Raw genomic sequence first — 25,323 nt, forward strand, 5'->3', positions numbered from 1 at the left:
AGTGTAACAATTGCCACTAGTGGGATGGGACTTTCTCCCATATTTTCCTCCTGCACATCCTAACCTGTGCCCTCCCCAAATCTACCCTGGTCAGGAGAACCCCAGAATAGTGCAGTGAAGGGAGAGGGAAGATCATTCCATCAGGCAGATGGAATGGCTCCAGATAGAACAATCTCCTTAGTGCTACATTGAATGTAACCAAAAATGTGCAGCACTCTTGAGCTTGAAGAAAGCCTAGGATAAAATATTGGTAAGAATGTAATAAAATAAGTCAGGCATCATTATTTATTAACACAAGACAAAGGAGACACAATCAATGCGTTAATGGAACACTGTCCAGCCAGATGTTAAATTTTTAAAAAAAGTATATCTAAAACCTAATTTCAAATAAATAAAAAACTTTATACATAATTACAGTGTTGTAATTTGAATCTGACAATGGTAAACTTACTGACATCAACAAAAGGAAAAATGCCTTCAGGGCTAAAGACAATGAACATTGGTTTTTGTTTTTTTTTTACAACCATATCTCCAGCACAGTAGAGCGCGGCCCATCATTCTTGACTACACAGTGAACTAAAATCAGAAAAGCAGTGTAAAATGAACATGGTTGGAATAGTAAGTACAGTTACAAACATAATTAACAAGAGCAGAAATTGTCTGAAAGTAAGACATGAGACATTTTTGTCATTAAGTTGTATGTTCATAGTAGTAAACCGACTCTCAAGATAACAGCTGTTCCAAATTGCTTCATAACCATGGAAATTGTCGAAAACCCATTCTATTTAGGTTCACAATCGTCTGAGCTAATATGGAAATTAAACAAAAACTGGGCTGGCAACATTGGATTGCCCCATTGCATTCACTAAAAACCACCACCACATAGGTCAGTTATGGGGAGCCCACAGCTGTCTGGATGATGTTGGGACTACAACTAGGACATTGACCCTGCTGGCTGTTGCTGAAAGGAGTTGAAGTCCAACAACCTCTGGAGTGCCTCATCCCTGACATGGGCGGTTATGGGGGAGAACTAAGGGCAAACTAGCTCCAGATAGATCCCTTAGCAAAACCTATGGAGAAGGTGCGTCTTTATTGAATTCCATTTTATAAGCTGCTCTATCTCATGTACTGATGGAGAACATGGAATAACATACCCAAAGCCACGCAGAGCAAATCAGTGTCACAGCTCAGATAAACATGACACTGATTCCACAGTCATTCCTTTGGAATCTCAGCCATTTTGTATAAGTTACCTGAAGGCAAACTATTATGCAGCACTGTGGAGGTCCCAGGCCTAAAAAGCAAAATTGAAATCCCAGGAGTATTAGGTCTTTTGAGAAGATAGCAATCTATGAAAATCACACACTAAGCATTTGTTTTCTTTCTGGTTTAACAATCAGATCAAGGGTGAAGGTTATACTGGTGGAGACTGGTTAAGTTTCTTTCCTCCATAATTCAGAATACAGCTTAGTTCTTCCAGACTGGAAGTTCTAAAATGCCACTCTAGCAAGTTTATCTGTACTGAACACAAAATTGCTATTATGCTACATCTCAGAAGAATTGATAGTGTAAGGGGTGTGGAAAGGTATCACATAGGTTTGGGGCGGAAACCCACCACAATTGTTGCCAAGGGAACACGCTACCGTTCCATTCAGTGGAAAGGCATTAAGACAGTGGTTTATTACAAAAACTGAGACCTCCTAAAAGCCAACATTGCAGTTAAAAATAAGGGCTGGGGTGCACAGGACATTTAGGCTGCAATCCTAAGCACACTTACAAGGGAGTAAGCCACAGTGGGACGTATTTTCAAGTAAACATGCATAGGATTGCACCTATGTTGGATGCTGAAGCCCATCTGTACTGTGTGGTTCACATGCTGAATGATAGCAAGTGTGTGTTTCTTTTCCAAACCATTGCAAATGACATGCCAAAACTATTTCAGCATAGAGGGCTTTGTATTTATGTAGCAGCACCACACTGTGGAAATACTGATAATGCAAAATATTAAAACCGTCTCTGCTATGAGCCAGTAGTTAATATTTCAGCAGTTTGAAGCAATGGACCTCCCCTTCTATCCTGTTCCTAGTTTTGCCATAATTCTTTGTTTTATGATACATCCCATCACCATTATGTGTGACCGTAGAAGATAACCGTAAATATTTTGTTAATATATTTAAAAGCTTTCTGTCTAAATATCAATACATCAGGTCATAAAAAGAACTATTTGAAAAGTTTGTACAGAAAGTTTTTCAAGTATACATTTGGAATTTGTTTTAAGGGATAGTTGTCAGAGCTGCACTTAATATAGCTGTTGTAGTTTAGGATTTAATCCAAGTTTATATCTCTCTTAAAAATGTCTAAAAACATTAACTTTGTTACAGGGTGGGTAAACAGATATTATTAAAATATTCTAACTATTTACACATAGACCACAAATGGCCCAAGAAGAGTTGTCACCATTTCTGGCATCTGCTTTCAGTGTTCTTTTAACAAACAGACAGAAGGGGAAGTGGGAAAGAATAGGCATAAGGGCACAACCACAAAAGTGAGGATCTAAATAAAAAGACCGAAATCTTGCTTTTCCCAGCTCACTGAAGACAGGGAACTGCAAACCATTCCCAGACAATGGATGTTCCAGCACATTTTAAGGCATCTATTGTCATCAATTCTTTGAACGCTGGAAACTGATCAGTCACTTGGCGTAGAATAATCACAACAACATATGGAGAGGTATTTCCCCACTATTTCAACAGAATTGCAACTGTCCCTGCTTTGAAGACATTCTGCCAAAGCTCCTGCTTTGCAGTAACAAGTCTCGCCCAGAAAGCAGTGCAAGCTTCAAGATAACGGGCAGGGCTTTTTTCCAGTTTAAATGAAAGTCGCTCTGGCATTTGCACCTGTTACTATGCACAACCAAGGAAGGAAAAGAAGGAATCATGATTTGGACCATGAACTGAGTGGTTCTGATAAAACTGGTGACCTGCCTACACATCATTCATGACAAAGAGTATGCAGAGGCTATACAGGTTATATTAAACATTCCAGAGTTGCAGAATTTTTCTTGTTGTTTATAAAACGCTTTTAAAGCTTATGGAGGTCAGCCTCTTTTATAAACATGTGCCTTTAAAATATCAGTTTCTTCTACATGCTATGACATACTCTGGCCAGCAACTAAACAGTAAAAACTGAATGGACAACCTATCTGCATTGCTTGCATTAATTGCCAAACACACTTGATTTATTTTAAGGACTTTGGGTGGGGTTCACTTAAGGAGTCCGGTCAGTGCAAGCCCTGTGTGAGGGCTTCTACTTGCACACAACAGGGCTCCCCCCCCCCTGAAATTTGCCTGTGGGAGGGGTATTGGGTGAACAGTGGGTGGCAGGAGGGGTGGAAAGATTGTTCCGTCTGGTAAACTGCAGGACTAGTGCCGACGGGACATTCGCCACAGCATGATGTAGAATTCCACCCAATACTGAAATCCTTAAAACAATGTCTACCTCATATGTCATTATCTGAGCCGATTTTCTAAATAAATGAATTATGCATATTATTATTTACATATTTAAAATATAGGCAAAATCCTTTTTTTTTTAATTCAAGAAGTATCTATACGAATAAGTAATTCTTCAGTTCAGTGGATTATTTGATTTGGTCATGGCACAATTTTAAGTAAGCAGTGTGATTCCCGTATTAACAGACTACAGAATTAAGCTAACTTACAAGTTGCAAAGCACACTGTTCACCGGGGGGCAGGGGTAGGAATGAGCAGGACTCACATGACCTGGTTCTTGCAGGTTGTTATCTTAACTAAATAAACCCTCCCCTCGTATAATCCTAAAACAGTATTAGAAAAAATACAAATATATACAACAGATGAAAAAGTTTACACTACAGTAAAGGCCTTAGTAATTTGCTGTTTTCTCATGCAGGCCAGCTTCCCATTGTCTGTAAAGCCAACATCCTGCAATCCAAATGTTCTTCACTGGCTGCCATCTTCTGCCTTTCGAGAAGTCCATCGCTGCCAGCCCACGAGAGAGAAGACAGTAGGATAGCATGATCCAGCTTCACAACGATAATCACTAATTGTTAACCAGGTTTTGTTTGTTTGTTTGCACATACTTCACTGGTCCTTGAATGCTTTGTAAACTGTACTATGCCCCATGGTCCCCAAATTACATATTGTATGCTACGTAGATGGGATCCAGCTGGTCAGCCAAGAAGCTGTCACGGAGGTGCATGCGCTGCTTCTCTCCTCTGGAATTGATTGGAATCACCCCGGGATCGACCACTACCACAACTCCCACAATTAGATAATGTTCTTCCAAAACCACATTGGTAACCAGAGGGACAAGATCGAGGGCCTCCTGCTCACAGCCACATAGCTCCACAACCACCACAAGTAAGTTGGTCCACGTGAATACGGCACTGGGAGAAAAGTTAACAGATCCACAATTTATTATACACATTTACAGGAACAAAGTCTACATGTCTATCGTAAGACTTCCACTGCGTCAGGTTTTGCCAGTGAACATAAGGTTCCCTGGCCTTAAATTGTGCCACTGATAAACGCATCTACAGTGGTACCTTGGGTTAAGAACTTAATTCGTTCCGGTGGCCCGTTTTTAACCTGAAACTGTTCTTAACCTGAAGCACCACTTTAGCTAATGGGGCCTCCCGCTGCCGGCACGTTGCTGCTGCGCGATTTCTGTTGTCATCCTGAAGCAAAGTTCTTAACCCGAGGTAATATTTCTGGGTTAGCGGAGTCTGTAACCTGAAGCGTATGTAACCCAAGGTACCACTGTACACTTAAAAAACATTGCACCTTTGGAATATGTTGCCCTTTATTTTCCAGCAACTAGATCTTGATATGCTTTTTTCTCTTAGAAGCCCTTTATGTGGCCCAAACTGTCACCAAATCTTTGGATACAAGTCTATGCATCCTCTGAAGACAACAATTTGAAGTAGATGGGTGCTTCCTCGTTTCATTTAGTGCACCTAATTTCATATTCAAAGCTCACCATGCATTAAAAGGTAAAGGTAAAGGACCCCTGACAGTTAAGTCCAGTCACGTATGGCTCTGGGGTTGCGGTGCTCATCTCGCTTTACAGGCCGAGGGAGCCGACGTTTGTCTGCAAACAGTTTTTCCGGGTCATGTGGCCAGCATGACTAAGCCGCTTCTGGTGAAACCAGAGCAGCACACGGAAATGCCGTTTACCTTCCCGCCGGAGCGGTACCTATTTATCTACTTGCACTTTGACGTGATTTTGAACTGCTAGGTTGGCAGGAGCTGGGACTGAGCAACGGAAGCTCACCCCATCGCGGGGATTTGAACAGCCAACCTTCCGACTGGCAAATCCTAGGCTCAGTGGTTTAGACCACAGCGCCACCCATGTCCCTACACCATGCATTACACAGGGGGGAAATGCACCCACAATGTGCTTTAAGTGTACACCTGAAAATGTTAAGGGTGAATGCAGCTAACAGGAATCTGAAAACGTGTATAATACAAGTATTCCCCTTAGAGAGATGGGATTGACTGCCACTCTTTGACCAGTATATGTTCTGTGGCATACTTGGGTCTGTTGTTGTGTAACATGTGAAATGGACCTTAATGTTTTGCAGTACATTGCATACCAGCACTGAAGAGAGAATGTTTGGAGTTGTCATCCAAAGCTCAAAACTAATATTAGACTCAGCTTAATAGTGTCCCAGTGTGTAGCTGGAAAAGCCAAGAATCCAGATTGCTATGATCCTGCTCCTACAATTGGTGCCCCTGTGTTATAATTCCAAACCTTTACCTTAACAATAATGCATTTTCATTTCAATGTTGGGGGGGAGGGGATGGAACGCAAGCTTCAGGGTGCCTTACCATTCAGCAATGCTCCTGTGCGTCCGAGAAACTGAGGTCTCTATGTCAATCGGATGATAGCGCAAGCCCCGTAGTTCAAGAGTTTCGTCCAATGCCCCTACGATATACAGTGCATCATGGCGTTCTGGGGAGGAAAGAATAAATATTATATGTACAAATTCTTTAAAACGGAGTTAGTAAGTGATTGTGAGGATAGCAAAAATGCCCTCAGTAATTACATATGAGACAATATGTACATTATAAAGTGAACTAATAATTTAAAAACTTCACCTCTCCCCCCAAAAAAAATTATAAATGAAAAAAAAATGAGGCAGTTCTCTTAGAAATAAGCAATAAAAGATTTGCCCTCGGTTGTAATGGTGGGTATGGGTGTAGCCGGGGGGGGGGGGGGAGCTGCCACCCTTAGATCAAGTAAAACAATAGAAATACTTAACTGACCAATCACATTGGTTCTGCCCCAACGAAAGTCCTGCCCCCCCAACAATAATCCTGGCTACACCCGTGGTGGTAGGGACCCTCAAGGCCTCTCTATCTGGCTTCTGGACTCCAGCCCACCCCCTGCCCTTCTCTGTACCCTCCTTGTGGTTTTTTGTCTAGCTGGAAAGGGTCCTTAAACCGTCGTAATGCCTCTTTGCTTGCTTGGATGGAGAAGGGTATGTGTGTGCAGAAACCACTGATTTCTGCACAGCTGTAGCCTGCTGTACAAAAAGGTACGGGTCACATCCATTGCTCCACCCCCTTTGGGTCTCTGGCCTCAGCCACCAATCACAAGCAATGCCCAGAAAGTGGCCCTTGGGCTGAAAAGTGTTTTCCTCCCCTGCCCCACCCCCCTGCTATAATAATTTCCCCCTAAATACCAATAGCTAAGAAAGAAGCTACACAATATAGATATATATATATTAGATCACATTATTCCATGAAATTGGGAACGCCCTTGCAAGAAAAACAGGCACATGTTCTGAAAAAAACACAAACGAATTCAGGGATAAGCTAGCTGCAAAATGTCCCCCCCCCCCCCCGAAGTTATCTGCACACTGCAATCCAAAGTTTATGAACCTTCTCCCAAGGGGAAAAGGACTGTCTTGTTCTACCTCCACTGGCTGCTGTGAGCTCAGTTCGGCGTACAAATCCAAGGTACCCTGTTCGTGCCCAGAGAGTCTGGGCAGCGTCACCAAAGCTCAGGCGGGTGTTGAAATGATCTGCTTGGAGGGTTTCATTATCATAGATTGTGTAGTAACCACTGGCAGTGTGGGGGCTATTCACCCAGATCTGCAAAATTGAGAAACACAGAACCTGATACTTAAAGGAGATCAAAGACGTGTCTTGCAATAAAACAGGCTGAAGTGAAAGGAAAGAGCTAAAATACAAATGCACATTTGACCTGTAAAAGCCTTTAAATTCAAACTTGCCAAATTGTATAGGTGTTCTTTGGAATGCAGCTTCATTCAGAATGGATGCAATTTTCTAAAACGTATATACTTTGATTTGAGATTCAAAAGATGCCTACATGCAAACTCAGCCAGCTGAACAAAACACTTGCCTTTAACACTGGTATGCAAATTTTCAGCTTGCAAAAATGTGAAATGATCAACTGAACACCCTTGTGAAACAAAAAGGAGCTCTTCAAGACTGAACTGGATCAAATACATACATAAAACAAAGGCAGAAAATACCTCTCCAAGGTGAGAATCCCCAACTGGTCCTTTGGTCTCAGGATTAACAATTATCACTTTGACCCCGGGCAGTATCTAAGAGAGATGAAAAGTAGGCTTGAAAATTGGCTTCTGTATTAGTGACTCAGGTTTTACAAATCTGTCTTCAACTTTTCAGGGTATGATGCAGCTCTGATGCCCACAAATATAATGTAAGCAATCAGAATAGGGCATTTTATAGCAAAGAAGAGGTATATTTCATTAGGATAACTACTGTTGCCCACCTGACACCAGCTGTCTACTCAGGTGAAAAACACACAGAGAGAAGCCCTATTCTAAATCTAACTCAGAAACATTACTTCAGCCAGTCTAATTCATATATTAAAAAAATATTCAGTACAAGCTACAATAAATGTAATGTGTCAAATGACACCAAAAGGATAACTTTCAGTCCCAAATACACCAAATCTGTGAAACAACCTTTGTGATAACACAGAGAGGAGTTTGTTTAGCAGTTCTCTATCACATGCAAATAAAGCCTGAATTTGTTCCATTGTCCCCTTATTCTACAGGCATGCAGGAAACATTTCTCAAGGACCCAGAGCTGTCTGGCTGCGTGCCAAGACAACTCACAAACAGATGTGACATTACCTTGCCTGACTCTGAGAGCAGCAGGCTCTGTGGAGCACCTCTTTCGACTAACCGCACTCTGGAGAAAAAGATGGAATAATTTTTTTAATGCATGTGTTTGTAGTTTAGTAAGTAAATGATAAAAGTACCCTTCCAGTAAGGTTGCCACCTGTCCTGCAGAATACAGGATTGTCCCATATTTCAATGTAAAATGTTATGTCCTGTATTGATACAGTTTGTCCTGTATGTACAGTTTGTCTTTCTGGACAGTCAAATTTGCAAATTTGTGGGTGGGTGTGCATGCCTGTGTATGACAAATTCCAGAGAGGCGATCCTGTTAGGCTGCAATAGATTGTAATGGATTGCTTTGAAGTCACTTCAGCACCAGACTGGGGGGGCGGGCTCTCCCCACCACCACCCCACCCCACCCCACCCTGTATATTGTCAGAAGAAAGGTGGCAACCCTACCTTTCAGTATTCTGGACAACTTTTTAATGTAGCCAAGCAAAAAGTAGAGTTCAACGTTATGCTATTACAAATGCATAAATATATCAGCTTCCCAGACAGAACAATCCCCACCCACCCCTTGCCCTGTGTACTTTTCTGGGGGGGGGTTGGATGGAGGGCAGAAGAGCTGGGGGGACCTCTGCCATGTAAGCAGAAGCTCTTGCACAGAACTTCTGATGACAGGGTTTGTAGGTGAATGCTGCCCAGAGCTTTCTTCCAGTTCAGATTCAAGCCATGTCATCATTGTGTGTGTGTGTGTGTGTGTGTGTGTGTGTGTGTGTGTGTGTGTGTGTAAATGAATCAATCACAGTCCGGCACCCAAGACCTAAAGAGCAGCCACTTCTGAACAATAGTTTCTGATGCCTATGGAGCAAACGAGGGAGGGAAAGGCTGGTAAAACAGCATTAGCACTGCGGATTAGGGCAAATGCTGGCCTGCAAAACATTTAACTCTTATGAATAAAAAGCAGGCAAGTAAAAAACGGTGCAGGCTAGACTAGAAATACAGCTTAATGGCAGAGAAGACGTGAAGCACAGTCTGCCTCCTGTGTCTTGGACTGCTCCACTTGTCCACGCCTGCTCCGGTGTGTTTCCACTTTCCTTCTGTTGTAAACAAAAATCTGCCCTTTTCCCTTATAGGGTACCCAAGAGCCCATATAGAGTCCTTACGTAGGTTCCCTATTGGTAGGAGAAAATAACAGAGGCCAACCAGAGAATATTGAGAAGCAAAGCAGCTAGTAAGCCTGATCTTTATTGATCTGTTGCAACAGGGTCCTCACTCACCACACGAAGGAGGGAGGAGGAACCCAGAACAATGGCGTGCAAGGCCTTATATGGACTTTTGAAATTGCCACCCTGTAGATCAAGACCACCCCCAGAAACATCACAGAAGGAGTGTAACCTAAGACCACCCCCCAGATACATCCTACCTACATCACAGAAAAGGCGGTCTAAAACAGAAATTTGAATGTTGTTTTTCTCCTGTCGTTTATCTCCTGTCTGGCAGGTTACTTGATTGGGGAGCCTGGCCAGTCCTTTGTAATGATAAATAAAGTGGTACCTCGGGTTAAGTACTTAATTCGTTCCGGAGGTCCGTACTTAACCTGAAACTGTTCTTAACCTGAAGCACCACTTTAGCTAATGGGGCCTCCTGCTGCTGCCGTGCCGCCAGAGCACGATTTCTGTTCTCATCCTGAAGCAAAGTTCTTAACCTGAAGCACATTTTCTGGGTTAGTGGAGTCTGTAACCTGAAGCGTATGTAACCCGAGGTACCACTGTACTTAGTTCCTGGGCCATGTCACAGGCTCACACCCTATTCAAACACAGACATACCCTTAAGACAGGATTTGTGAAGGAAAAGACAATGGGGAGGATTTTCCATTTTCCTTTGACCTTGCAGAGAAAACATTTGGTCAGTTTGGGACAGTTTGGGAATCAAAAATGGTTCCGGATTGGTCTTCCAGTGCTGATCTATGTACGTGCTTGGTTGGTACACTTATGAACATTTAACATATATCTAAGACCTCAAAATTCCTATCACACTTCCTATATAGCAAGGAAGGGAAAGTGGAAACACACCAGAGTTTGCAAAAGAAAAACTGAGCACTGTTTCTCCTTTGCCAACTCGCTCAGCTTCTTTGCTGTTCATGGGGGAAGGGGCTTCGTTTCCCTCAAGGCCTGCATGAAAGCCAAGCAAATTAGCTAAAGGAGGGACAGGCTGCTCTGTTCCTCTTTTCCCAGCCCACACACTCACCTGCAGGGAATTCCATGCACCTGCCTGTGTGGAATTCCTGGTCATCAAGACCAACCAGGGAAGTAGGTAAATAAAAAAACTGGCAGAGGAGATTCACTATTTGGTTTTTGTAATACTGTACTGTAACTTTTTTTTGTGGGGGGAGGGTGAAGTTCTTCAGATATGGGGTGTTAACTACTATGGAGTTGGTGGAGACGCCGGTGAATAATTGACTTTAGGCAAAGAATGAGAACAACTGTCTGTGAATGATTTTTGTGCGTGTGTGGTTTCTTCTACCCAGCTTCTCGCCCTTCCTCTCCTTTTCAGAGGTCTTGCGCTCTCTTTTCAGAGGTCTTGCACGTGTTCAAATTCAGTGGCGTTTTCACAAATCTGAGAAATCTCTGTGCATCTGCACCATCAATCTTGGTTACAGAATAACAACATAAACAAATACATAAATAGATAAATATAGTAGTAGTACCTGTCATGTCTTAAGGATTTCAGATCCACGTACACCGTGGTAGGATCAGGCCCTGAGGTTCCCTAAAACATTAACAGAGGTTATTTTTAAGTGTATTTAGTTCCTACTCATAATGAGACAAGTAATAATTAGAAGCTCTTCTGTGGATGATCAAATGCCTAAGGCTCAGAGTGCATGTATTGAGCAATAGTTTCTGCTGGAAACATAAGAATATATGGAAGACTTTCCACCACTTCTGACTAACATTACAACCCCCATTTTTCTCAGTCCACAGAAGGATAGACAAGCAACAGAGAGCAGCCCTTTCTCATGTATAATTATATATAAATATGTGTGTATGTGTCTGTGTGTGACACATATTGGCATATAAGTAAAGATCACATGGATTTTCATCTGTTACCCACTTCCTTCTGTATGTATTTATGTATTGTAAGCCGCCGAGAGTGGCTGGAGAAACCCAGCCAGATGGGCAGGGTATAAATAATAAAATTATTATTACAGTCATACCTTGGTTCTCGAATGGAATTCATTCTGGAAGTCCGCTCAACTTCCGAAAACGTTTAAAAACCAAGGTGCAGCTTCCAATTGGCTGCAGGAGCTTCCTGAACTCAATCGGAAGCTGCAGAAACCACGTAGGACGTTCAGCTTTCCAAAAACGCTTGTAAACTGCAACACTTACTTCTAGGCTTGTGGCATTCAGGAACCAAAATGTTTTAGTCACAAGGAGTTCGAGAACCAAGAACCGACTGTATTATTATTATTATTATTATTATTATTATTATTATTATTATTAACTGATAAAAACCTTCCTGAAGCTCCTTCGAGCAAATGCGATCTCTTGAATTGTTCAGCAGTGTAAGTGGATGTAATTGTTTATGCTCACAGCAGGAAAAACAGCTCTTAGATTATAAAAACAATCTAAGGTGTCGAGAGGTCAGTGAAAATAGCGGTGTAAATCAGAACAAAGCGAGTTTCAAAAGCTTCAAAGGCTGCATTTGCAGGTTGGGAATACATCGACTGTGCAGGGCCCCCTGAAACCCAATAAGGAAACCAACAAGGCTTCACTGTTACCTGTAAACAGATAGCAACATTGACTCTTGACCCAAAAGTGGTGCTGACTGCACGAGGTGAGAGGCCAATGTCCTTGAAGAGCTTGGAGAAGGACTGAGTAAGGGCAACACGTGGACGCTCTTCTGCCACAACCACACAGGTCCGGACACCAGACAGGTTAATGCCTCTTGCCTGCCAATACACACAATGAAACTAGTTAGCTTCTAACAGGCAAAGCAAGGACAATGTTAGCCAGTCCTCCATTTAGTGCCCCGGTTTTGTAGCCCGCAATGCATAATTAGGTTCTCTGTTATGCTGTCACTGTCTCCTGATCACTAGGAAATCACTGGCACAGCTACATCTGTTTAATACTCCTGATCTACTCCTTTAGAAATGTAGGGACAAAATGTACCAGTGTTACCCTTCCCATATAACCTGTAGTTTTTAGGCAGATATGGGAGTCCAGGGCACACTCGGCATTTTATGGCAGAAGAGAAAAAACCTTGGAAGGATCAAAAGATATGAACTGTATTCAAAGAGTCAGATCAGTATGTACCATCAGGGTTGCTGGGTAATCATTAAAACAATATGCATTTTGTGCAAATGGCAAGATATCCATCTGGTCACACTAACATAGCAAAAAGAAAAAGTTCTAACAATGGGGTCCAATGACTCACCCTTCCCAACTCACCACTGACAAAAATCCAGTTGACACCAAAGAGTACAGGTCAAGCCTGAATACTGGCCTCATTTTTACAGAACACACCAAGTAATGCTAAGAAGCAAATCCTTGGCTGCTGAGTTTTTCTGATCCCACCCCAGCAGAAATCTTACTAGTTTTGTTTGATGAACCAACTGGCTATAACAGGTAATAATCTTGCACCAGAGGACTGAACTAGCAGCATCTGTTACTTTTAGATGCAAAATCTACCATGCTGCTCCATTTTACTCCTAAATTCGTTTAACATTCCCTTGCCACTATCTTTTCTGAGTTAGATACTGTACTCCGTTTATTTATTTAAAATATTTATCAAGTGCACTTTTCCACAGATTTAAACTAAACTGGCAGTACACTGGGAACACAAATGAATAGCAGGGCTCTTGTGCAGCTTCTCCATTCATTTCAATGGTGCTTATGCAGAATAATTTCTCAGTTGATTGTGCTCGATGTTTCTAAACTGAATTTCAAAGATGCCTACACAAGATAGCCAGAGAAACCTTAAGGAAAAAAAGGCTCCTTACAAAAGGAAGAGAGATCCAAATTTTCAATTGTGACAGTCTGAAAACCAGAATGTATTTTAAAAAATGGAAACAAATTCCCACCAATACCTACTGTAACGTGCTTGAGCTTCTTACCTTTAAAACATCAACCTGATTCCCAAGCCCCTTTGTACACATGTCCATGACCGAGTAGGAACAGAAAGTGTCCCGTATTTTATACTGGCTTACAGTGGAGAGCCACAGAAAAAGGTTGGATTCCAGCTCCATAGGAGGAATTAAGATGGATTGGTGACCAGAATACACACTGCCAAGGAAGATCACAGACAAGAGAAATATATATCAGTTTTTGGAAGTGGATGGAGTCCATTCACTTGGCACTGCCTAACCTGTTCTCCTGATGGTGACTTTGGTGCTCACATGCAAACCACCCCCAGCCCCAGCCCCCACTGGTATCTAAATCCAAGCAAATTCCAGGCTTATTGGCATACAGCAGCTTTTGAGACAGATCATTATTAGCTGGGAGTTGTTGTGATTGTTCAAACCATTAACCGTAGAAGCATCAGTGGCTCTTATACAGCATTTATTTATAAGATCTATTTATATAAATTTTTACCTTGCTGCATAGCTCCACAGAGGCCCTTGGCCATGGTATCTGATCTCAGTATTACCTAGGGATTTCTGGGGCTCAGCTTGTTTGCACTGCTGTAGGGGACAGGGTATTGCAGGTTTGTGGATTGTGAATGTTTCGGGTAAGTGAGTCACCAAATGTAGGTCTCAGGCTTAGAATAGCTCGTGAACAACTAAAATGAATGTTTCCGTGTGTATCCGGAAGGCTACATTTAAATTAAATTATTTGTACTAGATAAACATCATCTCCTTGCAGACATATAATCCCCAAGGGGAAAGTGTCAACACACAGGATATAAAGGGGGGGGGCGAGATTTTGACTCTGCACAGTTTCTATGTATGGAGAAGCCTCTGTCAATTTTAATAGCCCAAAGACAAATGTTAAGACATCTAGCTGATGAAATTTGCTTGCTGTTTAGGAGACAGTGCACTTGTACTCCTGGCTCATGTGAACTGGATTCACTTCACAGAAATCCCCAGATGTTCCAATCAGACCCTTTGAACAGACAAAGACCAGTGTTCCTGTTTACACCGGTTAAGGACCATTCCCCTGCAAATCTATCCGTTCTTCTAATTCAGGGGTCTGCAACCTAAGGCCCAAGGGCCACAAGTGGCCCATGGGGGTTGTTTAACCAGCCCATGGACCCCTGCCGCCCGCTTGGTCAGCTCCCGTGTGCCGCACTAAACCGGCATGGAGCAGAGCAGGGACCGCCTTCTGCGATGCTGGCTGGCTTCCCATTGGCTGCAGGAAGCTCCTCCTCCACACGCTTCCTCCGCACCAGAAGGAGTGCCAGAAATAGTGTTTGTGTGTGTGCATGCGCATGTGCATGCACTCCGGCCCACCGCAGTGTCTGCGGGACCGTGAACTGGCCAAAGCCACAAAAATTTTGCTGACCCGTGTTGTAACTGCATCCTGGTTCCTACCTGCAAAGGCACCAAAGTGCAAAGCCAAGCCCACAATAGGGATCTAAACAGATGGCAATCTGACGCGAGGAGTATAGTTCACACTGGAGTTTTATGGCTCTGCAGAGGGCGCTGACTGCTGCATGGGACATCTGGAAAAAGGGAGGGGGGTTAGTGAATCCAAGTCGCAGAATAGCAAGAACGTGATAAATACAACCTTACATGTATGCCCATGGGAAACCACATTGTGAGGTTAAGTGATGCTGATTATTTAAAGCATTAGTTTAACTATTTCACTAAATCAGGAAAGCAAGCCCAGAATCATTCCTTAGTATAGATTGGTGCTGCTTTCTTCATAGCAGCATCCAGAGCTGCTTGCTTCCATCATAGACACCCTCAAAGTCTCTTGTCAAGAAAGGCAGGAAAGGATTACTGTCCTCACGGTATGAACAAGTGCACAGGGGGGGAAACGGAGCTCAGGGAGACAAAGGACTTCTGCTCAGCCTTGCACAGGCAGTCTGTGCCCGAGCAAGAAATCCAAGTCTTTAATATGCTCTCCCAATTCTCAGACTACTGAGATGCTGTTGCTCTCCCACAGCATAGGATGTCAAATGCTTTGCAAAGGCTAATGGTGACCATCCCACTGCCCAGTGTGCCACAGGAATAGTCCATGGCATCAGAGAGGTCCACTTTAATATCAACACTGCTCAGTTCTATCACATACACAGCCCAACAAGACAGTGATAAAAATCCACCAACAGCATACAAATCAATATGGCTAACCTGATCCAAAACACCCACCGAACCTACTCATACATGAAAACAAAGACCACCACAGCCAACCCCAAATGAACAGCCACACCCTAGGCCAACCCCAACCTCTCTCACCACCAAAGGAACACAAGTGAACAGCAGAGAACCTGCACAAGCGACGCTGACACAAAACCCCACATATATTAAGTAAAATAGAAACATCACCACCTGACCCCACCCCCACTCATCTTTTCCGCCTCCACCTCTTTTCCCCTATTCTTCCTAATATCTCAACAAATGAAACTGATTTCTAAAAAAAAAAACCCACAAAAGTTACATGGGGAAAAAATACGAGAGAGAGAGACATTGCACATACCTTTGTAAATCAAGAAAATCTTTAATAAATGCTGCAATGTGGTTTGGTTTTGTCCCTGCTGAGCCAGGGATCAGGCAGCAGTAAACCGCTGGCAAGCCTGGCACAAAAGGAAACCTATCCTATGCATGCATGCCACAAACTCCTGTGTGGTCTAAGCTCTTTCTAATTTCATTTAAACCATTGGAACACCAGGAACACCGCTCAAATTATTGACTGAGGTATGGTGCTAAGTAACATGCCAGTCCAATGTATTCATAATCTTGCAGCCAAAGATGTGAAAGCCCCTAAGGTACATCTAGGGCTCAGGCTATAGAACAGGAGCCCAAACACAAAACCAACTAGCGAGACACTACTGTACCTTCACTCCTGTAAGCATCCCTGTTGTGGAAACACTGAAATCCAGGTATGCCAACATTTCTGGAGTTGGTGGTTTATAGACCTGAGGTAGCCGCTTCCTGGGCAAATCATCTGGAGCAGATAAAAAAATGAAAGTGATTAATTTTGTATGTGGTCTTTAAAAATGAGCTTCTCTGGGGAACAAAGCAAGCAGGAGATGCTGGAATGCAATAGAACTACCTTTGGCAACACACTTACAAGGTAGTCTCTTTGTTTTCCAAATAAATTACAACCGGGACCTGTTTACATATTTTCTAAAAACAATTTGCCTAAGAAAAGGAGAATGCCCACATCATACAAGAAGCCAATCGGTTCAACTTTTAAGATGACCTATAAGGACACACACATACACATCACCAGGTTGGCGCAGAAGTATCTGATTACTCTGAACTTAATCTGATTTCATCAATCAGCCTATTCGTTTTAAGTAAACAGAATGTCATGCAGTACTTCGCAAGGAAATATGGGCTACAAGCAGACGACCAATGATTGTCTATCATTTGAGAACCTTGCTAAGGTGTGAAATCAGATTTGGACTAGTATTTTGCAGGCGGCAGTAAGCAACTAGAAACTTTAAATAGCTTCTGTTCTCTGTGAATGCTCAACAATTGTGGTATTGGTGAGAAATCCCTCTCCTCTATGAATATGGCTAGCAAGTAACTAGAACAGCTAGACAGACCAGTAGCTCTCTTACCTGTATCAATGATGGTTGGCCAGGTTTTCACATCAACAGCAGATGCCGCCTCTCTGGATCTCAGTAGCCTCATCAAGGTCTGACTTGTGAGGATACAGGCAGCTTTGCTAACCTAAAACACATTGAACAAGTGACTGCTGTTAGGAAGCAAACAAAGAATTAGCAAACACAGACTACCATAAACTAACCTGAGATTTAAGAGCTTGCAAACTAAGGAACTTGGTTGTATCTGAAACCACCACCTATTAGTACAGTGTTTCTTTGAGTGTTCAAAGTGCTTTACACAGTGTGTCATGCAAACCAGGCCAGGGCAAGTCAAACGTTAGTTAAGTGAGACTGTCTTTGTATATTGTCCAAACCAGGACTTGTGCTTAAGCTCTCTCCTCACTAACCAAGAGCTGTAACCACGAGTCCCAGTTGGGACAACAGGCCCTGCTCAGCATGGCCCAGCAGCGGAAAGGATCGCAGAGGAGCAGGGCAGTCTCACTAAGCTAATATTTGGCTTAGTGTGTTGTGTGAATGAGGCCATTGTCCCAGTATTCCTTAATGGAATCCTGCACAGTATCTCATTATTATTAACCGCCTATTAAAGGTAAAATTTTTGTTGGGGGGGGGGCAATGCTGAGAGACAGCAGTTTGCCTAACACTACCCAGTGAATCTGTGGCTGAACTGAGGTTTGAATCTGGAACTCACCAGCCCACAGGTCACACTTTGAGTTTCATGTCCAGTATCTTAAGTTTCATGGACTTAAACGTTTCATGTTTTTCTTGTCCAGCTTTGACCTTACCCTGAGAAGCATCCAGCCCTTTTGCTACTTTGTATTTTACAAGAATCGGCAACCACAGAAGGACTATTGTACTAGCATGAAACAGAATACCACATTCTAGTGCAACAGAATACATTAGAATGCAATGATGTTCTTTTTCAGCTTAAGTGTGAAGGACAAGAGCAAGGTGAATGCACAATGTGACCTGGAACATAAAAGGGAAACTAGCTGGCAAGATGCAAACTGTTCCCACTCATTTAATGTTCTGTGAATTCTCAGGCAGCAACAAGGTATTTCCACCGCATTTCACTGGCAACAGCATAACAAACATAGAAAATATTTTTCCACGGGATTAACAACACTCTCTACCAGCTAACATTCAAGAAACAGCTATTTCATTACTCTGAGATAAAAGGCCAACATTTGGATGTAAACGGCTTTCAAGCTTTTTGCTACTCACATCTACAATCATCCGCACGGTGGGCAAAGTGGCAGTGAGATTCTGAGCGTGTGGAGGCCGGACAGTCACAGGGATGCAACCAGCATACAAGCAGCCATAAAATGCTGCAATGAGCTCGATGCCTGCAAGAACACAGGAAGATATAGCAGAGAAGTAGCTCAACATCCTCCACCTGTTGTCCAGATTTTCTGCTGCAATGAGCTCCTTAAAGATCGGCAGGGACTGGCAGGAGGCTGACAAGTGTGAGGCAGGGGAAGTGGGGTTGGAGTCTGACTCGGGAGAATGCAGGCAGCGGTTTGTGGGTGCCTGTACCAGCCAGGAGGCAAGAATCGGAGGCAAGAGGAAGCTTCAGAGTTTGAAGAGGAGGCAGGCAAGGCAAGTGAAGAACCAGGTGCTTTCCCACCCTCTTCTACACCACTGTCTCAAGAACCAGGAGAGAATTTAAGCAGGAAGAGCAGAGGAGGCTACCTTGTAGGCCTAGTCTCTGGCTACATGAGCGCAGCCTGTTGTGGGAAGGTACATAAACCGGTGCAAGGGGAGCAATTCCCAGTTGCTGCAACTGCTCCATAGAGTGTGGACTTTGGGAGAAGCTGCCTAGATGCTAGATTGGTTTGTGTATGTATCCAGAGCTGTAGAAGCGGCTGTGTTATCTCTGATGATAAAGAGTGAACTCTCTGCCATGCGCATTCCTTTGGCTGGAAGCGCCCTTGAAAAAGAGTCACAGCTCTAGAGGGCAAAACACTCCTCACCCACAGCTCAAGGTGAAAATGCAAGCCACGCAGGAGAACTGGTGGCAGCAGACCAGACGAGGCAAGAGAGAAATTTTAAGAGGAGCAAAAGAAGCTGCCATGAAGACCCATTCCTAATTTATACTAGGAATGCAGTAAAAACTTGGGGAGTGAATCACTACACAAAATAATCTGGCAAAGCAAGGGAGAACAAAATGCAGCAGATCTAGACTGGGATCACCAATATGATCATTTGTCACAGTGAAAAGCAGTATTAAGCCACACTGGAAAAAAGGCCACTTCTTGGATTCTCACTCCAAGATTCTGACTATTGAAGCTAAGCAACTATTTGGCAGAAACCCCGGAAAACTTTGCTGATTAGGGGGCATGGAGATTCAGAAGCCAGAAAGGGGTGCAAGTGGAGAAATGAAACAGAGGACTGAGAATCATTAAAATGCCCATTGTCCAAACTACCACTGAACTTCCCAAGTGTATAGAACATCATCTCCTGGGCCTAAACTTGTTGAGAAATGAAAACAGAACATTATTTGACCTGAGTTGAAGTGCAAACAAAAAGATCCCCTCAATCATTCTTCTCATCTCTCTCTCTTTTTTTATTAAAAAGAAATAATTTTTATTACAGATTTTCTTTGTTTACAAAAGTATGTGCATCCTATCTTTCTTCAGGTTGTGTTTTCTATAGATCAGTTACATTTGTTGCACTCTTCTCATCACCTGAAGAAGAGTTCCTGTTACAATTCACATGATCTTCCCCAAATTTGAATTTGCTATACCAGACACCTCAATTTTGCACATCGTAATGCACTCCTTACATTCCAGGGCACAGCAAAGCTTTGCCGTTTAGAGGTAACAGGATGTACTGAATTCTGTGAAACTCCACACCAACCACCCCAGGCATTGCTTACCAGGAGGATAGAGCAGCACCACGTTATCACCGGCATTGAGGTGTCCCTTTTCATACAGAATCGATGCGATTCGCTCAGCTCGCTTGTGCAGCTGCAGGCAGGTGGCTGTACAGACAGGGGCCCCCTGGAAGAGACAGAAAGAAACATCCTCTAAACAAATGCATGGTGCTTGAAGAGAGTGCTTTGGAAACATATCTGAACAAATACAGGCTGGTCTCTGGAGGACCACTTGATCGCTCTCTCAATTCACTTAAACTGCAATGTGCAAAGAGTCTTGGGGGAATGATGCTTTTATTAACACAGCCCCATGACTGGGCAAATGATGACTGTTACACGCTCAAAGGATGCATAGAAACCTCCTGGTTTCTATCTCTGATTATCATGATTTAAACTTATCATGAACCCATCCTCTTCCATTATGTGACTAACCGTCTGAGCCCAGCAAATGCATTGACCTCAGCTGACATAGCACACAACCCTTAAGCCTGAACACACACCCCAAAACGTGGAAGAAGCACGTATCAACTGTGCCCCTACTCTACAGGGAGTACAAGGCACATAAAACTTTGCTAAATGCATTATTTGTATGTTATCAGACCCCCATCCCTACCTTTGCATTGAGCAGGAGGAAAAGCATGTGCTCGGGCGTTGCTTGTGCTCTCCACTGGAGCACCTCGGACAGGAATTGATGCTGCAAAGAAAAGAAACTGTTAAGCTGCAAAGGCAACCTAAAGATGTGACAGGGCACTGGTGCAAAGAGGGAGGTGGTCCTTCGTAGATCAGCCCAGGCTTCTTTGATATAGGACACCCATTGGATGGGAACGGAGAGGCAGAACAATGCTGTTTTAGGTGTGCGGTGGGAGATCCCAGAGGGGTGACCTAAGCACAGGCTGTGGGGCCAGCCTAGGTGGGACTACTTGGGGTCCACATTGAACAGACGTCTGGCAAGTATGCAGAGGAAACAGAACCAGAAGAGACTCTGATTTAAGCAGCTTAAGGAAGCCACAGGGAACTGGGCCAATGTGTGGTTGCCTTTTTTGTTTAATAGCTCTGCAGTGTGGCGAGGGCAAAAGTGCCAAGTGTCAAAGCAGTTATGATCCTAACTAGAGATGGGAAGGCCTGGAAAAAACTGGAGAAAGTGGAAAAACAACAACAGGATTTCCCCTGGTTTTTTCAAAAACCATTTTTTCTGTTTGGTTTTGTCAAATGGCAGTGGTGGTTGCTCGTGAGTAACCAGCCAGGACTCAGACCTGTCTTTTACAGGTTTTATTTTGGTGCAAACTATTTACTGTGCAGAGCCACAAGGTCATGACTGCCTCAATCGCTAGCAGAATCCGGGAGTGGTTGTTTCCTGGACCTCCCCCAACATAAAAGTCTCATTACTCCCTGCCTTTTCCTTCCCTCTTTGCGCTTTAGACCTCTGCGCAGAGTGGGCGATGGAAGGGGCGTGCTTCCCTCCTGGCCGGCTTGGCCAGGAGCGGTGCTGAGGCTCCCTGCAACATCCTCTGGTCCTTTTACCTCTTCCCCACTGGAGGTGAGGCTTTCCTCATCACCGGAAGAGGAACTGCTTCGCAAGATTTTCAGAGGCTCCCTGTAACACAACTGCCCCTCTGTTTCCCGGCCCTGTTCCGATGGCAGTTCCCTGACAGGTTTCCCCCCATCTTTTCCAGGTTTTCCCCAGGTCTTCCCGTCTCTAATCCTAACCCTCTTCCCAAAATTATGTAAAACTCTAGATAGCTCAGTTGGTTAGTGTGTGGTGCTGATAATGCCAATTATGCAGGTTCGATCCCCATATGGGACAGCTGCACATTCCTGCATTGCAGGGGGTTGGAGTAGAGGATCCTCAGGGTTTCTTCCAACTCTGCAATTCTACGATTCTCCCCCCGCCCCAGTGATATAGCACGCTCTGCTGGAGGATACAGTCCCTGCTTAGACTAGGCCTGTGGCCACCTGGCCAGGCAAACCAGCAATTACCTCTGAGCAAACCAGAGTGATAAATGGCTCTCCTGACTCTTTAGGATTTAATGGGCAGGAGAAAAGCATGTGCATACAAATCCACTTGGGGCACTAGCCTGCAAACACCTTTGTCCCACTTTTTTTGACAAGGCCAAGAAAGCAGCTGTGCATAGGATCGCCCGGTTCCAATCCAGGTAGCAAGTTTGGATCGCACGCAACAGAAGCTCACCTTTCTCACCAAATCGTTCTCTTCTATCTGTCCAAGGTCTCTCCCAGAGGCCTGTGCAATGCGCTTCCCTGCAACCAGGTTCCCCACCATCACAGAGGCGGGGCCGACACCTGTTGGCAGCAGCAAACACTTGGTAAAGGAAGGCAAAAACCACACAGTTGTGTACAAAAGCAGTATGGGAGGAAGGGAACTAAATTAGGCATCACCCTGGTAAGAGGATTCCAAGAATAAGGCATGAGACTGAGCCTTACAGGGGAGGAAACCACAGCAGATACGTTTAAAAAACCTCTAAAACAATGCAAAATAGACACTCAGGGCAAAGACCCATTTATGCTGCTGGGAAAGCCTGTCAAAACAAAAATATCTTCAATTTCTTCTAGGAAGTACAGATAATGAGTGCCTGTTGTACTCAACAGCAACACTACTGCACAGAACATATGCAGCCACACTGAAAGCCCTGCTCCAAGTTACAGAAGAGCAGGTTTCTGAGATCTTTTAATTACTTCATGAAAAATAAATTGTTTTCATTTAAGAGTATTCATTATATAGATTTTTTGGGTGGGTGGGGGTCACCATCCCATCCCTGTGTTCTGTCCCAAATAAAGTTCAATCCGTTCATTTTCTTGAAAAGAAGTTATAAGGCCTTCCTTGTCTCATGAACAATATCAGTGAAGGAATTTCAACCAAGAATAAGCTTCCGGTCCAATTAGACTGCAGTGCTAAACACAACTTCCTAAATAAGCCCCATTGAACTCAACGAGGCTTACTTCGTTTATAGGACTGTGTTGCTAGTGTGGATTTTTTTAAAAAAAGAATGTCATGTTTTCTCACACAATTACCTGGTTGTTTTTGCCTGGGTTTTGGCAGATTAGTCACACACGTGTGCGGGCACATGAGAATGTTGCATGGGTGCAGTGACCCCTCCAGGAAGTGTTGTTTGGTCTGAGATATATGGATCCCTCCCAGAGGAGTTTTTGGCAAAGTATTGGCTGGAACAAGAGCGAGGCAATATACTCCCACTTGGTGAATGCTGTCGATCGCCTAGGAATAAGAAAACAAGAGAGTGACTTTCCAGCGCAGCTTAATTGTGAATCGCTTCAATTCATTACCTTGGCGGCTCTAGAAGAGATGCTGGCAAACCCATCACTGAAAGCTACAATGTAAATATATCACAAGCTTAATGGTCACTGCTACCTTGCAAGTAAGATATTGAAATAATAAACAACGGGCAGTTAGCAGGCAGTTAGAAATAATCAAGGCAGGCCACATTCTCACAGGAAGCTTTCTGCATTCCTAATTTACAATGAAAGCATATTAAACAGTAAAGCTTTTTTGTGGGGGGGGAGTGGGGGTATAAGGTGTGGGGTTGAAGAAACAGGCCTACATTATGTTTTCACCTTTGCAGGTGGGATAGTCAGGGGAGGGGTCATTAACCTTGTGTGCATGGACACTACATGATCTTCAGCTCCTGAGTGCACTGAAAAAGGTTTCTCCCTTTCAATAAAAACACACACCTTCACATTGTACTGCCCTTATTTTGAAACAATTACTTTTAAAAGTAACTTTAGGGGAAACCTTATGCAAATATGTTAATAACAGTAAGAGAAACAAGATGTGTGTGGCTTTGGGTTTGTTTCTCCTTGTTTTTGAATCCCACACACACGTAATACAAAATAAAAATAAATAAAGAAATGCACTCCTATACCGAATACATTTACTTGGTATTGAGCTTTAATGGGACAATGGGATCCGCTTCTGAAAAAATATACACAACTGCTTTTTAAAAAATACTGAAAGCTGGATTTAACAGCTGTTGCTGGTGGGCTTCCTTTGGCCCTACGAAATTTAAACCTGTACTGTGGTACCTCAGGTTAAGTACTTAATTCGTTCTGGAGGTCCGTTCTTAACCTGAATCTGTTCTTAACCTGAAGCACCACTTTAGCTAATGAGGCCTCCCACTGCGGCTGCGCCGCCGGAGGACGATTTGTGTTCTCATCCTGAAGCAAAGTTCTTAACCTGAGGTACTATTTCTGGGTTAGCAGAGTCTGTAACCTGAAGCGTATGTAACCTGAAGTGTATGTAACCTGAGGTACCACTGTACAATAAAATGCTTTGCCTAAGAGGTTTTAATATTATACCTCTGTTTCTGTATGTAACAGGTGTGACATACGGAATTATCATCATCATCAATTCCATGCGTGAACCCAAATACATATGAATCACTTTTTGCTGGGTGGTGCTGAATTTATTTTGGTTCTCGCCACCTTAGAAGAGGCTGCTTTGTGCAAAAATAAACATGTAGTGGTCCTTAAGAATGCAGAAGTTGGCCATTTCTACCAATTGCATCCCACTTCGTTGATCTAGAAACTCCAGCCACAGAGAAGACTCCTCAGTGTGTCTGGCAAAGCATGGGACACTACTAGCTGCTTCTGTTCCTAACAGGATGCCAGGCCATCAAGAGAGAAGGACCAATTTAGTTCAGGGACATTCTAACCTGCAGTACACGGCTCATCCACTGGAAACTGTCCTCTTCCGAAGCATCTGGCCGTTGTTCAGCCACCACCACAATCCTCTCATCGTAGAACACAGTCACAGAGAACACCGCGATCCTAAAAAGGAACAGAAGATGTGCTGTAGCGTGCATTCTTTGTGGTGTAACCATGTCTGTAAAATGAAACAGCCGTGTCTGTGATGCCTGAACAAGGTAGGCTGAAAGAGATCACAGAGCCTGGCTACAAAGCCACCTCTCCCTTTTTAGGGCAACCAGAAATTCCATCCTACAATCACACACACCTTACAGCTCCCCGTCCTCCTCACTATTCCCTCCGCTGTGCAATGACCCAAATCTGGAACATTTGCAAAATTTATGGCAGAAAGTGTTTCTAACAAGCGCATGACAGCCTACAATACTGATTACCATGGAATGCGGGCCAAGATGATAATTAAACAAAATTCAAGGTGATTTCAGACATCTCACTGGCCAGTGGGTATCATCCATGCTGGAATAATTTATACTGACAGTACTGGTTACAGTTACATTAATCAGAGAATCAGGATGTGTGTTGCCGCTACCTATCAAGTGAACACTCAGTGATCACTTTGGCTTCTCCCCACCATGTAGCGTGCTCAGTGGTCCTTAGTGTAGGAAAAGTAACTGGGTTGGCAGAGGTGGTGTAAGTTGGCAGAGGATATAAGCAGCATCATGGCAAAAAGGCATGAAACAAGAGGAAAGGAACAATGGGAAGCAAATGCAAATATCTCAAGGACTTTCACCATGTTTTGTGTCACCATCCTATGCCCTCATAAAACAAAATCCATACTGCATAATAAGGGAATGGCAACTTTCGTAGCAAACAGGTTCTGTAT

The 25,323-nt window shown here is 43.5% G+C and overlaps 1 protein-coding gene across 5 annotated transcripts in view; it reads right to left on the reverse strand.

The window, feature by feature from the left end:
- Nucleotides 1–271: 271 nt before the first annotated feature.
- The window catches only part of DIP2B (disco interacting protein 2 homolog B), a 181,406-nt gene continuing 156,354 nt past the window's right edge, over nucleotides 272–25,323 (reverse strand). For all 5 annotated transcript variants that reach the window (XM_083598561.1, XM_083598564.1, XM_083598565.1 and 2 more), the window contains 17 exons: nucleotides 24,452–24,566; nucleotides 22,797–22,998; nucleotides 21,958–22,067; nucleotides 20,383–20,463; nucleotides 19,773–19,896; nucleotides 18,119–18,240; nucleotides 16,892–17,003; nucleotides 16,160–16,269; nucleotides 14,694–14,824; nucleotides 13,278–13,446; nucleotides 11,943–12,113; nucleotides 10,872–10,933; nucleotides 8,174–8,231; nucleotides 7,544–7,618; nucleotides 6,962–7,139; nucleotides 5,871–5,994; nucleotides 272–4,426 (listed from right to left, as the gene is read on the reverse strand). In XM_083598561.1, coding sequence (XP_083454687.1) covers nucleotides 4,174–4,426; nucleotides 5,871–5,994; nucleotides 6,962–7,139; nucleotides 7,544–7,618; nucleotides 8,174–8,231; nucleotides 10,872–10,933; nucleotides 11,943–12,113; nucleotides 13,278–13,446; nucleotides 14,694–14,824; nucleotides 16,160–16,269; nucleotides 16,892–17,003; nucleotides 18,119–18,240; nucleotides 19,773–19,896; nucleotides 20,383–20,463; nucleotides 21,958–22,067; nucleotides 22,797–22,998; nucleotides 24,452–24,566 — 2,197 coding nt within the window. In that variant the 3' untranslated portion in view covers nucleotides 272–4,173. The remainder of the gene's footprint in view (nucleotides 4,427–5,870; nucleotides 5,995–6,961; nucleotides 7,140–7,543; nucleotides 7,619–8,173; nucleotides 8,232–10,871; nucleotides 10,934–11,942; nucleotides 12,114–13,277; nucleotides 13,447–14,693; nucleotides 14,825–16,159; nucleotides 16,270–16,891; nucleotides 17,004–18,118; nucleotides 18,241–19,772; nucleotides 19,897–20,382; nucleotides 20,464–21,957; nucleotides 22,068–22,796; nucleotides 22,999–24,451; nucleotides 24,567–25,323) is intronic.

Source organism: Podarcis filfolensis, assembly GCF_964270895.1.
Source record: "Podarcis filfolensis genome assembly, chromosome: 2".
In the NCBI taxonomy this organism is placed as follows: Eukaryota; Metazoa; Chordata; class Lepidosauria; order Squamata; family Lacertidae; genus Podarcis; species Podarcis filfolensis.